Here is a 15,424-nt window from a genome sequence, read left to right as displayed (position 1 = left end):
AAGGTAGAATTTACTGAGATATATCATTATATATATGTATAAACAAAAGAAAAACAGGTATTTAAAAACAAGGCAGAAAATCTGATCAGTAATCAGTGAACTAGAGTACTTACCCAGTATGTACCACAGTGAAAGCCTTTAATACACATCTCCAGTTATTTTTTAAAGAGATCATGTGTGTGTGTGCATTTCTCTCTCTCTCTCTCTCTCTCTCTCTCTCTCTCTCTCTCTCTCTCTCTCTGTGTGTGTGTGTGTGTGTGTGTGTGTGTGCACGCGCGCGCATGTGCACACACTCGCACAAGTGCCTGAGGAAGGCTGTGGATCCCCTGGAGCTGAAGTTACACCTGTTGATGAGCCACCTAATGTGGATGCTGTGCTCTTAACCACTGAGTTCTCGCTCCAGCCCTACATCTCAGTTAATTCAAAAGAATTCAAGTGTTGTGAATGTTTTCTGGCCAGAATGGAATGATCTTAGAAACGATATATAACAGAAAGATAACCCAAATGTGCCCAAAATTTGAACCAAACTAGCACACTTTTTAGGAACTCAGTTCACAGAAGACATCATAAGAATGGACTAGGGGTTTGCAGAGATGGCTCAGCGATTAAGAGCACTTGTTGCTCTTAGAGTGGACCTGGACTCAGTTCCCAGCACCCACATGGTGGCTCACTACCACCTGTAACTCCAGGTCCAGGGCTTCTGATGTCCTCTTAGAGGCTCCTTGGATGGTGCACAGATAGACATGCAGACAAAACACTCAAAACATACAAAAATCTCTCTTGAAAGAAAGAATGGGAACTACAGAAAGAACAGATGGCTTGGAGTATATCTTGAGGACAGAGTACCAGCTTAGCATGTATGAGGGAAGCCCTACCTAGATTTGATCCCTATCACCTGCCCCCTCACCAATTCTGAGTGAAAATCAAAACAAAAGCTGATTCTTTGAGGATGTCCATAAAACTAATGAACTTTTCGTGTGCATAAGGAAAATGGAAAGAATATGTTACCAGTGTCTTGGATTATAACAGGTACTACAAGTCCTCTTGCTAAAAAGCATTGACTCTAGACTTAGTCTCATAAAACCACCATAAAAGGTGCCCAGAGGACCCCGGTTATTATCCTAAAGCTGCAGTCACCTTGGATTCTAGGAACAACGGGGCCAGTCAGTATTTTTTATAGGGCTCAGGAAATGGCTCAGCCAGGAAAATGCTTTCCATGCAAGCATGGGGACCTGAGTTGAGATTCCCAGCAATCACTCAAAAGCTTGGTACAGCAGTATGCCAGTCTATGACCACAGCACCACAAGAACAGAGATGGGCAGACCCTGTTGACTCATCTGTAGATGTAACCAATCGTCTTATTAAAATAAGAAACACAGAGCCAATGTAAAAGAGAAAGCCGAGAGGTCAGAGCTCAGAGATAAAATCTTACCTCCTGCAGTGCTCCTAACTTCCCCGAGAGAGAGCTACTTCCTGTTTGTCTGTGTTTAAATAGTCTTTCTGTTCTGCCTTCTCATTGGTTCTAAACCCAACCACATGACTGCCTCATCACTGCCTGTAAGTACCGCCCTCCAGGTCTTAAAGGCGTATGTCTCCAATGCTGGCTGTATCCCTGAACACACAGAAATCTACCTAGCTCTTCTAACCATCACGCTCTTGCTATGGCTCTAATAGCTCTGACCCCATGGCAACTTTATTTATTAACATAAAATTAAAATCACATTTCAGTACAAATAAAATATCACCATACTCATCAGTCTAAACTGATGAACTCTAAGATGAGTGAGAAACTCTCAAATCATAAGGTGACCAACCATCAATACGGCTCTATCCATCTATCTATCTAAGGACCCGGATTCAAGCCCCAGGACCTATGGGGAAGTGGTGGAAGCGAATCTACTTTCCAGGTGTGTATCATGGCACACGTTTCCCTCACCTTGTGCATACACATGGACAGCAATCTTTAAAAAGTGGTGAGCAATTGGATCACTTGACACCAGCTTTCAGACACATGTCCTCTCTGTTGCACACATACTTCCCACACACATACATGCATATGTGCACACATACTTTTTTCTGACAAAGGATGAAAATCCATATGATAGTGAGATTGTACCCTGGACCAAGAATAATCTTACATTGTTACCAAAGCTCTAGCTCTGGCTTCCTCTCAGCATCCTAGTCTATGTGATCTCTATAGGAAGAATTCAGACAAGACACACAGCATCATGTAGATAACAGGTGTCTATTTAAAGGCAAAGTATAGGCTGGGTGTGGTGGTGCATGCTTTAATCCCAGCACTCAGGAGGCAGAGGCAGGTGGATCTATGTGAGTTTGAGGCCAGCCTGGTCTGCAAAGTGAGTCCCAGAACAGCTAATACTGTTACACACACACACACACACACACACACACACACACACACACACACACACACACATGTCTACTTATCCCAGAAAGGGAACCCACTACAGACCAAAGTAATGATTGCATCAAAGTCCAACTTGGTAAATCAATGGAGTTTTTGGGGTGTTTTTTAATTTTGTTTTTTAAATTTGTACTTTACATGTTTTGTCTAGATGTATGTCTAGTGCCTGAGAAAGCCAGAAGAAGGTGTCAGATTCCCTGGAACTTGAGTTATAGATGGTTTTGAACCACCACGAGGGTGCTGGGAATGTCTCTAGTCCCAAAATGAGTTTTGTGGGTTTGTTTTGTTCTGTTTTTCCTGGAGACAGGGTTTCTCTGTGTAGCTCTGGAGCCTGTTCTGGAACTTGCTCTGTAGCCCAGGCTGGCCTCGGACTCACAGAGATCCGCCTGCCTCTGCCTCCCGAGTGCTGGGATTAGACATGTGCACCACCATCGCCCAGCACCAAAATGAATTTTTATTGGGGTTCCTAACAGGAGTATGGATGAGGGTGTACTTATAAGAGTAGGGATTACAGACATGGGTGCTACCATATGACTTTAACAGGTTCAAGGGATCCAGCTGAGGTGGAGAGGACTTTGTGGAAGGTGCTCTACCAGAGTTACCTCCCCAGCCTTCTTGTTTCTGTTTGTATGTGCATGGGTGTTTTGCCGGCATGTCTGTCTGTGCACCACATGCATGCCCAGTACCTTTGGAGGCCAGAAGAGGGCGTCAGAGCCCCGGGACTGGAATAGCAGCTATGAGCTGCTCTATGGGTACTGAGAACTGAAACTGGGTCCTTTGGAAGAGCACCAAGTGCTCTTAATCACCGAGCCATCTCTCTAGCCCCCTACTTTTTGTTGTTTTCTTCTGTTGACTAGGAACTATTTATTTAGGAGTCCAGACTAGTTTTAAACTCATAAGGATCCCCCCACTTCTGCTCCTGGGTTCTGGGATTCAAGGCATATACCATGCCCAGCCCTACTTTATTTTTTGAGAAGGTCTCTCAGTGAACCTGGAGCTCACCTTTTCAGCTACTCTGTCTGACCAGCAAGCCCCCCAGATCCACTTGTTTCCAACTCTCAGAATGGGGTTACAGATCATGATGGGAGGACGTGCAGAGATGACCGGCCACACTAGTGGACGCCCATGAACTGTGGACTGGTGGCTGTGGAGCCCCCATGGGACTGGACTAGGCCCTCTGGATACGGAAGATGGTTGTTTGGTTAGAACTATTGGGGGGTCACCCAGGCATGGGGATCGGGATCTGTCCCTGGTGCATGGGCAGGCTTCTGGAATCAGGTGCCTGTGGTGTGACACCTTGCACAGCCTTGGTGCAGTGGGAAGGGGCTTGGACCTGCCTAGGCTCAGTGTGCCGGGCTCTGCTGACTCCCCATGGGAGACCTTGATTTGGGGGATGTCGGGATGCGGGGTAGCTTGGGAGAGAGGGCTGGAGGGTGGGAGAAGGGAGGAGGGGGATCTGTGGATGGTATGTGGAGTGAGTAGAAAATTTCTTAATAAAGAAAAATGAAAAAAATTAATAAAATATCCCCAATTTAAAGCATTCCCCCCCAAAAAAAGTAACTTGCAGAAATTGGTTTTCCCCTTTCATCATGTGAGTTCTGGGGATTGAATTCAGATTCATCAGGCTTGTAGCCTACAGTCATTTGGAATCTCAGCTGAGGCACTGCCCAGATCAGACAGTGGGCATGTCTGTGGAGGACTGTCTTAACTGGAAACTGAGGTCTGAGGGTAAGGCACCACCATTCTCTGTGCGAGATGTCCTGGGGTATATGAGGTAGCTAGCTAAGCATGAGCCTGAGGACCAGCCAGGAAACAGCATTCCTCCAGTTTCTGCCTTCTGAGTTCCTGCCCTGAGTTCTCGATGATGGACCATGCCATAGAAGTGTATGCCAAATAAAGTCATTCCTCCGGAGTTGCTTTTAGTCAGTGTTTTATCACAGCAGAGTGGAATACACATGCTCTACTACCACTGAGCCACATCCCCGATGGCATCCTCTTAGGGATACCGCTGATCTGGAACCAACCTTCCAGGCAGATGAGAGAGGATAAAACTTTGGGCAGGGGTGAGGGGGGTAGAAAGGGAAAGAGAGAAGCACGCCTCTCCCTGATCCTCTTCCGTGTCATTCTTCACCCATTTGCTGCAGTGATTTTATTTTTGTTTACATAATGAAAATTTAACCTTTAAACAGCATGACAGCTGCTTTTACCTCGCCTGCAAGTTGGTTGTTTTCTTACTTGTATTAGAGTTTTTATGGCTGAGACAAAATACCAGAGCAAAACGAGGTAAGATTTATTTTGGTTTTAGTCCATCCTAGCAGGGTGAGCAGGGTAGGCAGGGCAGAGCTCTCATGTGGTAATCAGAAAAAAGAGGGGTAGAGAAGGTTCTTGTTAAAGCTCCCCAATATATTAGCTTAAGATGCCACAGCAAAACACTATAAATTGGTTGACTTGAGATGGGAGCGGGGAGGAGAAGCGGCTCAGTAGTTTAGAGCCCTTGTCATTGCGAAGATCCAATTCTCAGCACCCACATGGTGATTCACAACCATAACTCCAGATCCAGGGAATCTGATGCCCTCTTCTGGCCTCCAAGAGCACCAGGCACACGCACGGTGCACATATATACAGGCAGGCAAAACATTCATTCATATAAAATATCTTTAATTCTTTATTCTACTCTCATACACCTCGACTGCAGCTTCCCCTCCCTTCCCCTTCCACTCCTCCAAGTCCCTCCCCCTCTTCTGTCTCCCCCAGATCCACTGCTCCTTTATTTCTCTTCAGAAAAGAGCAGGCCTCACAGGGACATCAACCAGAAACAGCAGAACAAGTTACAATAAGACTGGGCACAAACCCTCATATCAAGGTTGGATAAGGCAACCCAGCAGGAGGAAAAGGGTCCCAAGAGCAGGCAAAAGACTCAGAGATACCCCCACTCCCACTGTTGGGGTCCCTCAAAACCCCTAAGCTAAACAACCGTAACATGTAGAGGACCTAGCACAGATTCATGCAGGCTCCAAGACTGCTGCCTCAGTCTCTGAGAGCCCCCATGTGGCCTGCTTAGTCGATTCTGTAGGCCATGTTCTCCTAGTGACCTCAACCACTCTGGCTCCTACAAGCCTTCCTCTCCCTCTTCTGCAGGGTTCCCTGAGCTCTGCCTAATGTTTGGCTGTGAGTCTACATCTGCTACCATATATTCATACACATAAAATAAAAATTTTAATTCTCAAAAAAGTTGTTTTAAACAAAGGATGGGACATGACACAGTACCCAAGGACACACCCACACCCCCATGGTCTAGTTCCTCCAGCAAGGCCTCATTCAGAGCCTCCTACCAGCTGGGGATTATGAGTCTATCATTCACATTTCCTATTCAAACCCCAATATTTGTGGTTAAATTCAGATCCCCATGATCAAACACTATAAACTTTTCTTAAGAAACAGGTGTTCTCCTAAATAGCTTTTGCAGAAGGAAAACTCATTCAAAAGAGCCTGAGTATATACAATCTAGTTATACAAAAGAACTCGGACTTTATTTCTTATATATTTATTTCTTATATAAAAGAGGGACATAAAAATACATTGAATGGGTTAGACAGCTCAAAGGAAGACATCCAATACATTAACCTAGGAGTTCTTCCAGGTATTAATCAGCTCGAGCTGCTAACACACAGTATCACAGACTGGTGACTTAAAGAGAAATCAGGTGCTCATAGTTCCTCCGTAGGCTGGAAATCCAAGGTCAGGGCATCACACTGGTCAGGTTCTCATAAGGGCTTTCCTTGGTTTGCAGATGGCCGCCTGTGTTCTCACATGGTACAGAAAGAGATCAAGCCCTCTGGTGTCTCCGATCAATAAACGTATCAAAAAGGCCCATCCGCATCATGGCTTTATTAATCTCATTTCCAAGTACCATCACACTGAGGTGTTAGGGCTTCAACATATGAGCTGAGGTAACACAATATTCAGGCCATAAAAACACAAACACATAGTTACTTTTTGTACACCAATTAGCATTATTACATAAAAATGCTGTTTATTTATATAAATATAGACTTTTTTTTTTCAAATAAAAAAAGTAAAAAATGGCTTCTCCCTGCTCTGAAGTTCCTCACTGTTCAGTATCTCCTTCCCACCCCACCCCCAAGCCTGTCTTAGTCACACAGATTCTCACAGTGTATCTTCACATCCATGGAGGCAGTGTGGTATTGGCTACTGCTCTACACCACTGTGAATACTATCTTTAACAAGCTCTTCTTTGTTCTCACTCCAACACATTTCTGTCAGGAGAAAGAGGCACCCTGTTTACTGTTTTGCCTGCTAGGTCCTTACACACAGGAGTTCTAGTTCTGAGAACAGACTCAACACTCCATTTTCCTGGGACCTCAACTCAGGATCAAAGCACCATCTAGAAAAAAAATGGACTTTGCAGTTCCATTTCTTTGTATGTATCCTGTGAATTATCCTTAAAAACTACACTGGAAATAAAATACGAACTGAAAAACACCTTCATTCACAAACCCTAATCCAATATCCTGAGCACACCTCAGCTGATTTCAGATCTTCAGTTCAAAATCCACCAGCTACTTTTGCTCTTTGGCTTTCAAAGGGAGAATATCATAAAATGGCCCCATAGACACAAAACATGTTATAGGTAGATAGTTCCCTCCCTCCAATGAATGATTTCAGATTTAGGATTTTTCAGCATTATGGTGGACAGAAGCAATATCCCTGAGGCTAGGAATGATGATCCTTCCCTAGGCTGAAGATAAGCAGTAAGCAGTAAGATAACTCTCGAGATGCTGGGCAGCAGTGTCAGGTCAGGTCATAGCCCTCAGGAAGTCATGCAATCAGGAGAGTGAACAACTGGGACTCCACATTATACTGTGCTGCTAAACGATCACATTTGGTAGGGCAGGTATATTAAATATATTTGTTTTAAATATCTCAACCTATGGACATACATCATTATAAGTCAAGAACACTTACACACATTCTCCATGCCTCTGAACACTTCTTTGACATCCTTTTTAGCTTTTGCAGAGTTAGCAACAACTTCAGGATTGTTCCTCTGAATGTGTGCTCTGATGTCGGATCAGAGATGAGTTCCGACTATATGCCTTCCCACATTTGCTACATTCATACGGTTTCTCTGAAGAATGACTTCTCTGATGTCGTATAAGGTCCGAGCCACTACTAAACGCCTTCCCACATTCATTACATTCATAGGGTTTCTCCCCAGTGTGACTTCTTTCATGTAGAATGAGGGATATGCGCTGAGTAAAGGATTTCTTACACATTTTGCATGCATAGGGCTTCTCTCCAGTGTGAATTCTTTCATGCTGTGCAAGGTGAGCACTCTGGCTGAAGGCTTTCCCACACTGATCACATTCATAAGGTCTGTCTTCACTGTGAATTCGCTTGTGTCGGGTAAGAGATATTCGGTGACTGAATGCTTTCCCACATTCTTCACACTGATAGGGCTTTTCTCCAGTATGAATTCTTTGATGTTCAATAAGAAATGACTGGCGGCCAAAGACTTTACTACATTTATTGCATTTGAAAGATTTCTCTTCTGAGTGAATGTTTAGATGTACTTTAAGGTTTTCCATTCCACAAAACATTTTTCCACATTCCTTGCACTCAATGAGTTTCTTTTTTCTTTTATGAATTTTCTGGTGTTGAATAAGGGATGAATACCGATTGCACACTTTCTCACATTTATTGCACTTAAACTGCTTCTCCCCCTTATGAGTTCTTAGGTGCAGAATAAGGGTGGAAAGCCGTCTAAAGTCTTTCTGGCATTTACCACATTTGTAGGGTTTCCCTGAAGTGTGAATTCTCTGATGAAGCATTAAGGGTAAGATCCTACTGAAGGACTTCCCACATTTCCTACATGTAAACGGGTTTTCTAAATGGTGAGTTCTCTGCTTGAGACCCTGACTTAAGGCCTTCTTAGTTTCATGAGTTTTCTTTCCAATACAAATTCTCTTACGCACAAGGACTGTCTTCTTTTTGAAGCCTCTACCATATTTATTGTATTGTTGTATTTTCTTTCTGCTGTGAATTCTCTTATGAAATAAAAGGGATGACATCTGGCTGAAGGCTTTCTCACGTTTTCTGCACTGGTGGATACTCTCAACAACATGATTATTATGGTGGTCACTGAAAGATGATGACCTGGAGCGTGAACCTGGGGCCTTCTCATGGTTCAAATTTTCCTTCCCATTGTGAGTTCTCCTATGTATCATCAGAGTTAATTTTTTATTAAAAATTCCCCCACATTTATCACATTCATAGCTTTTCTTCCGATTGTGAACTCTCTGATGAAGAATGAGGGATAAGATCTGTCTGAAAACTTGTCTACAATTGCTGCATCCATAAGACCTCTCTCCAGTGTGAAAGTCTTGATGAAGTTTAAAAGACAAACTTCGAGAAAAGGTTTTCCCACAATTATTACACTTTAAAGATTTCTTGCCTGAATGTCTTTTCTTGGGTTTTCTTAGGAGTGAATTTTGGCTACATTTTGTCCTCCTTGTAGTGACCTTTTGTTGTGAAGAAACTGGTTTCTGATGGACACTTTGCCCAGATTTGTTCCATGGATTTGGTGGTAACTTCTTGGTCTCACACTTAGACCCTGATTCTGAAATACACCAAGAAGTTAGAATTAGTTTTTCTGTGCTGAAGAAATGAGGCTTGTGTAATAAAAAAGGAGCCATTATAGTCGGTGATTAGAACAACACAATGTTAACAAGAACAACACAATGTTAACAAGAACAACACAATGTTAACAAGAACAACACAATGTTAACAAGAACAACACAATGTTAACAAGAACAACACAATGTGAACAAGAACAACACAATGTTAACAAGAACAACACAATGTTAACAAGAACAACACAATGCTAACAAGAACAACACAATGTTAACAAGAACAACACAATGTTAACAAGAACACCAGTCCCCACTACTATACTCAGGTCTTTGTGGTAATTACTTTTGTTTGTTCCCTGAGACAGGGTTTCTCTGCGTGACAGCCTTGGTTGTCCTGAAACTCACTTTGTAGACCAGGCTGGCCTCCAGTTTTACAGATTTCTTTATCAATGATCTTCCTGCTTTGTGATGACTGTTTTTAATCAGCAGTGTGACACAATCCAGACTCTCTGGAAGAAGGGCATCTGAGAGTATCTGACTCGTCTTTCTTCACTGTGGGCAGCACCATTCCCAGGGCTCAGGGTTCCCGATGGAGTAGAAAGGAGGAAGCCGGCTGAGCAATGTAGACATCAGCGCACTGCTCAGCTCTTAACTGTGGATATCAAGTGGCTGCTTGCTTCAAGTTCCTGCCGCTTTAACTTTCCCTCAGGGATGCACTGTGACCTAGAACTGTGAACCAATAAATCCTTTCTCTCTTAAGATGTTTTTGTTTTTTTTTTCTAGGTATCTATTTAATCACAGCAACAAGAAACAAATGTAGGACAGGGCTTTCCAGAAATATTTAGTAACTGGAATTCAGGAAAGTTTGAAGTTTGAAAGAGAATAAATCATTTTTATATATGATATATTTTATACCATATACATTTAACTTTATAAACTGTTCATTAGTTAAACATATTTCACTACATGAAATGTTCATAAAAGGGAATATTTATACAAAAATGTTAAACGGTTACTTGAGATTAAAGGTGGAAATAGAAATTAACTGTAGATGGGTTAAGAGAGTTACCTGTGTGATGAAAATCGCCTAAAACTGGATTAAGGTGACATCAAACTTTGTAAATTTATATAAAAAAAATTGGATTATACTCTTAAGCTGAGTGAATACCTCTATAAAATTATGAATCCTAAAAGCATATTCTTGACTGTCAAATTCTGAAAAGCACAAATATACTAACAGAGTCACTTGGAAAGGACACCCTCCAAGGTGTTGAGCTGCCTGTGGGCCGTGTGGGATGCTCCAAGTTTCCTGGCTTTTGTGAGCTGTCACTCATGCAGGGGTGGGCCTTGGGGAGGCAGCTGTCTCTGAGACACGTCTACTCCGGTAAATGACCCCTGACCACATTCCTGTAAGTAACCCCAATAAAACTCATTGGTTCACCAAATTGGACTTTGGTGTTATCCATACTGTGATCTGTCATGGGATCCTTATTTGGGGTGAGTAGATGTGTGTGTTGTGTCTCCCCAGGAAAAGTTTTGTCACACAATACACTCTGGGGTGGACTTTTGGCGATGGAACCGTCTTTGAGTCATTTCTGCTCTTCTAGGTAACCTTTCACCCATATTCCTGCAAATAACCTCAATGAAACTCATTGGTTTATCAAGTTGGACTTCGGTGGTATCCTTAGTTGGTCTGTCATTAGTTCCCTGTCTGGGGTGAGTGATGTTTATCTACTCTCCCTGGAATAGTGTTAGGTAACAGTGGGTGACACCATTCCATGGGGTGAGGTCCTGGGCTACACTAGATGAGCACAAGCCTTCCTAACTTCCTGGCTGTCACTGCTGCTGCAAGCTGCTACGACTTCACCGTGAACTTTACCCTCAGAATGTAAACCAAAAATGAACCCTTTTGTGGCTGTTTGAATGAGAATGACCCCAAAAAGTTCATCTATTTGAATGCTTAGTCACCAGTTCGTGGCCTTGTTGGAGTTGGTGATGCCTTTTTAGAAGAAGTGTCACTGGACATGGATTCTGAGGTTTCAAGAACCCACACCAGGCTGTCTTTCTCTCTGTGCCTGATGCTGGCAGATCAGGATGGAAAATGCTCAGCTACTGCACCAGTTTAATGCCTGTTTGCTTTCTGCCATGATGATCAGGGACTAATCCTCTAAAACGGTAAGCAAGCCTCCAATTAAATGCTTTCTTTTATGCCAGGCTTGGTGGCACACACTATTAATCCTAGCACTCAGGAGGCAGAAGAAAGTGGATCTCTGAGTTCGAGGCCAGCCTGATATACATACAGAATGAGTTCCAAAACAGCCAGGGATACACAGAGATACCCTGTCTCAAAAAACAAAGAAAGAGAGAGAGAGAGAGAGAGAGAGAGAGAGAGAGAGAGAAGAAGGGGGAGGAAGGAAGGAAGGAAGGCAGGAAGGAAGGAAGGAAGAAGGGAGGGAGAGAGGGAAGGAAGGCAGGGAGGAAGGCAGGCAGGCAGGTAGGGAGGAAGGCAGGCAGGCAGGCAGCAGGCAGGCAGGCAGGCAGGCTGGCTTTCTTTCTGAGCTGCCTTGCTCATGGTGTCTCTTTACAGCAATGGAACAGTGACTAAGAACCGTTCTCCCTTAAGTTGCTTTTGTCAGAGTATTTGACCACAACTGATGGAAAAATGATCAAGACAGAAGACCAGCTATGCTGTATTATAGTATTGTATGTTAAATTACAAATATATAATATATTTGTCAAAATATTAATGTGTTTGGTTTTGGAGTACCCATCCAGCCCTTGCTGGATGTACCACTCAACATACAACCTAGGACCACTCTACCTTTCTCAAGTCTGGGCAATTATGAATTGTGAAGCACATGCTACTCCATGAATGCTGGGGAACTTCTGTCATCCTGCAGCTGTTTAATATCTGGTAACAACTACCATAACTACAATGAGGAGAATAGTACACTGGAATTACATCCCGGTAAAATGAGGAGTTAAAGAAAGTAGCGGAAAATTTCACCACAAAGCCAGCAAGATCAAATAAACAAGTAGTCTGGCTCCCCAAGGCTCAGAAGACACTGGGGCGAAGGGGGTGGAGAGAATGTTAAGAGTCAGGATGTGGAGGGGTGTGGTCATTACACTCGTGAATTCACTGCAGTCATGGCCACCTGAACAAGGTCAAGCCAACAAGATCAGTCAATATTCTAGCAGGGCAACACTACAAAGGACTCAGCGGTTCACAGCAGACAAAGCAAAAAGTGGAAGAAAGGAGGACAGGCTAGGGAGTATCTGGGGATTGGGAAGGCCAGGTTGCAGGGAGATACAATTAATATATGCATGTATAAGATGCTCAAAGAATATACAACAGAATTTTTGAAAGAATTGGGGACTGAAGCAGTTCCCAGCAACCAGCCATAGGTGGCTGCACTCTGTAACCTCTACAACCCACTCTGCTGCCTAAACCCACCGACCCCATCCTCCTCCCCTTGGCCAACCATCCCCCACAACATGAGCAGCCCCTGTACAAGCACCACCTACACCAGCTGGAAGAATATCAGGTCCTATAGGCAGAAGGGCCGCCCATACCCGTTGGAAGAACAGCAGCCCCTACCATACTCAGGTATTTCTAAGCCAATTTATTCAGCTTTCCTTCTGTCTTTATGTTCTCAACTTCAGGGAATTTAGGACACATAACCTCTAGTGCCACATTTCTTCCTGTTCCTAACATTTGTCCTCAGCTATCCCCATAGCCAGCTCCATCTACTCCAGACAAAAGAAGAGTCTCCACTGGCAGGGGCACAACCCACACCAGTAGGAAGAACAGACTCCATAAGCACAAGTAAAGACCACACAAGCCAGAAGAACTGGAGAATACGCTGCATTTAGGCACCCAAATACCCACAAACCTCAGTTGAGACAAGCCTACTGGATCTGAGGACCAGACAACCACCAGAACCCTTGGCCATTCAGGCCAAAAAGACAATAAAAGAAACACACAATAAAGGAACAAAAGACCCAACCAACAAAGACATCACAAGAATAAATACCTGCACCTATAACTATCCCAAACCTAGATGGGTAAAGGGCAGTGTAAGAATACAGGCAACAACATAAAGGGCAATATGTTACCACCAGATCCCAGTGGTCCTACAACAGCAAGATCTGAACATCCCAATGCAGATGAAACAGAAGAAAATGAACTTAAAATAACTTTAGAAGCCCATAAGGAGGAAATGAAAAATTCATTTTAAGAAATCAAGGAAAAGACAAACAAAAAATTAGAAGAAATCAATAAATCCCATAAAGACAGACAAGATAACCAAGAAAAAGCAGGTGAAGGAAAGAGTTCAAGACTTGAGAACTGAAATAGAGGCAATAAAGAAAACACAAGCCGAGGGAAATCTGGAAATGAAAAATCTGAGTAAATGAACAGGATCTACAGATGTAAGGATGACCAACAAAATACAAGACATGGAAAAGAGAATCTTAGATGCTGAAGATATGATAGAGGAAATAGATTCATCAGTCAAAGAAAATGTTAAATCCAACAAATTCTAACACAAAACATCCAGGAAATCTGGGACACCATGAAAAGACGAAACCCAAGAATAATAGAGATAGAAGGAGAAGTATCCCAGCTCAAAGACACAGAAAATATATTCAACAAAATCATAGAAGAAAACTTTCCCAACCTAAAGAAGAATATGCCTATGAAGGTACATCTTACAGAACACCAAATAGACTGGAATCCCAAAAAAAGTCCCCTTGTAACATAATAATCAAACCACTAAACATACAGAATAAAGAAAGAATATTAAGAGCTGCAAAGGATAAAGGCCAAGTAACATATAAAGGCAGACCTATAAGAATGACACCCGACTTCTCAATGGAGACTCTGAAAGTCAAAAGGTCCTGATATATGTTTTGCAGACACTAAGAGACCATGGATGCCAACTCAGACTACTATACTAAGCAAAACTTTCAATCACCAGAGACAGAGAAAACAAGATATTCCATGACAAAACCAGATCTAAACAGTACCTATCCACAAATCCAGCCCTACAGAAAGTACTACAAGGAAACCTCCAACATAAGGAAGTTAGCTGCACCCACGAAAACACAGGCAATAGATAATCTCACACCAGCAAAACCCAAAGAAGGGAAACACACACACTACCACCAAAAATGACAGGAGTTAACAATCACTTGTTATTAATATCTCTTAATATCAATTGACTAAATTTACCTATAAAAAGACACAGGCTAACAGAATGGATACAAAAACAGGATCCATCCTTCTGCACACTTCAACTTCAAAGACAGGCACTACCTTGGAATAAAGGGTTGGGAAAAGATTTTCCAATCAAAGGGACCTAAGAAGCAAGCTGGTGTAGCTATCCTAATATCTAATAAAATAGACTTCAAACTAGAATCAATCAAAAGAGATCGGGAAGGACATTACATATTTATCTCAGGGAAAATCCGACAAGATGAAATCTCAGTCCTGAATGTTTATGCCCCAAATACAAGGGCGCCCATATTTGTAAAAGGAACACTACTAAAACTTAAATCGCACATCAAACCCCACTTCACCAATGGACAGGTCTGCCAGACTGAAACCTAACAGAGAAACAAGAGAGCTAACAGATGTTATGACTCAAATGGACTGAACAGACATCTACAGAACATTTCACCCAAACACAAAAGAATATACCTTCTTCTCAAAACCTCACAGAACCTTCTCTAAAACTGACCACATACTCGGTCACAAAGCAAATCTCAACATATACAAAAGAATCAGAATTATCTCATGTATCTTATTGGATAACCATGGGATAAAGTTAGGATTCAACACAAACTACAGAAAGCCTTAGACACATGGAAACTGAACAACACTCAGTTAAATCACCACTGGGTCAAGGAAGAAATAAAGAAATTAAAGACCTCCTAGAATTCAATGAAAATGAATGCACAACATACCCAAACTTTTTTTTTTTTTTTTTTTTTTTTTTTTTTTTTGGTTTTTCGAGACAGGGTTTCTCTGTGTAGCATTGCGCCTTTCCTGGAACTCACTTGGTAGCCCAGGCTGGCCTCGAACTCACAGAGATCCACCTGCCTCTGCCTCCTGAGTGCTGGGATTAAAGGCGTGCGCCACCACCACCCGGCAACATACCCAAACTTATGGGACACAATGAAAGCAGTGCTAAGGGGAAAATTCATAGCACTAAGTATCTACATAAAGAATGTGGAGAAATCTCACACTAGTGACTTAACAGCACACCTGAAAGCTCTAGAACAAAAAGAAGCAAACTCACCCAAGAGGAAGAGAAGCCAGGATATTATGAAACTCAGGGCTGAA

The 15,424-nt window shown here is 42.7% G+C and overlaps 2 protein-coding genes across 14 annotated transcripts in view; both read right to left on the bottom strand.

Moving 5' to 3' along the window:
• The window catches only part of Galp (galanin like peptide), a 230,325-nt gene that overhangs the window by 50,333 nt on the left and 164,568 nt on the right, over positions 1 to 15,424 (bottom strand). The gene's annotated exons all lie outside the window — the stretch shown is intronic.
• Positions 5,954 to 15,424, bottom strand: part of Znf667 (zinc finger protein 667) — a 31,013-nt gene continuing 21,542 nt past the window's right edge. For 6 of the 13 annotated variants that reach the window (XR_013050682.1, XR_013050681.1, XR_013050679.1 and 3 more), the window contains 3 exons: positions 15,381 to 15,419; positions 7,412 to 9,065; positions 5,954 to 6,370 (listed from right to left, as the gene is read on the bottom strand). Coding sequence is in view for 1 of the 13 variants with exons in the window: in XM_076570408.1 (XP_076426523.1) it covers positions 7,480 to 9,065; positions 15,381 to 15,419 (1,625 nt within the window). In the remaining 12 variants the exon portion in view is untranslated. Of the gene's footprint in view, positions 9,066 to 9,421; positions 9,808 to 15,380; positions 15,420 to 15,424 lie in introns of all 13 variants that reach the window. The other 7 variants (XR_013050688.1, XR_013050689.1, XR_013050687.1 and 4 more) reach the window with 4 other exon arrangements.

This window comes from Peromyscus maniculatus, chromosome 1, assembly GCF_049852395.1.
Source record: "Peromyscus maniculatus bairdii isolate BWxNUB_F1_BW_parent chromosome 1, HU_Pman_BW_mat_3.1, whole genome shotgun sequence".
Lineage (NCBI taxonomy): Eukaryota > Metazoa > Chordata > Mammalia > Rodentia > Cricetidae > Peromyscus > Peromyscus maniculatus.
This window is presented reverse-complemented; position numbering and strand designations above follow the sequence as displayed.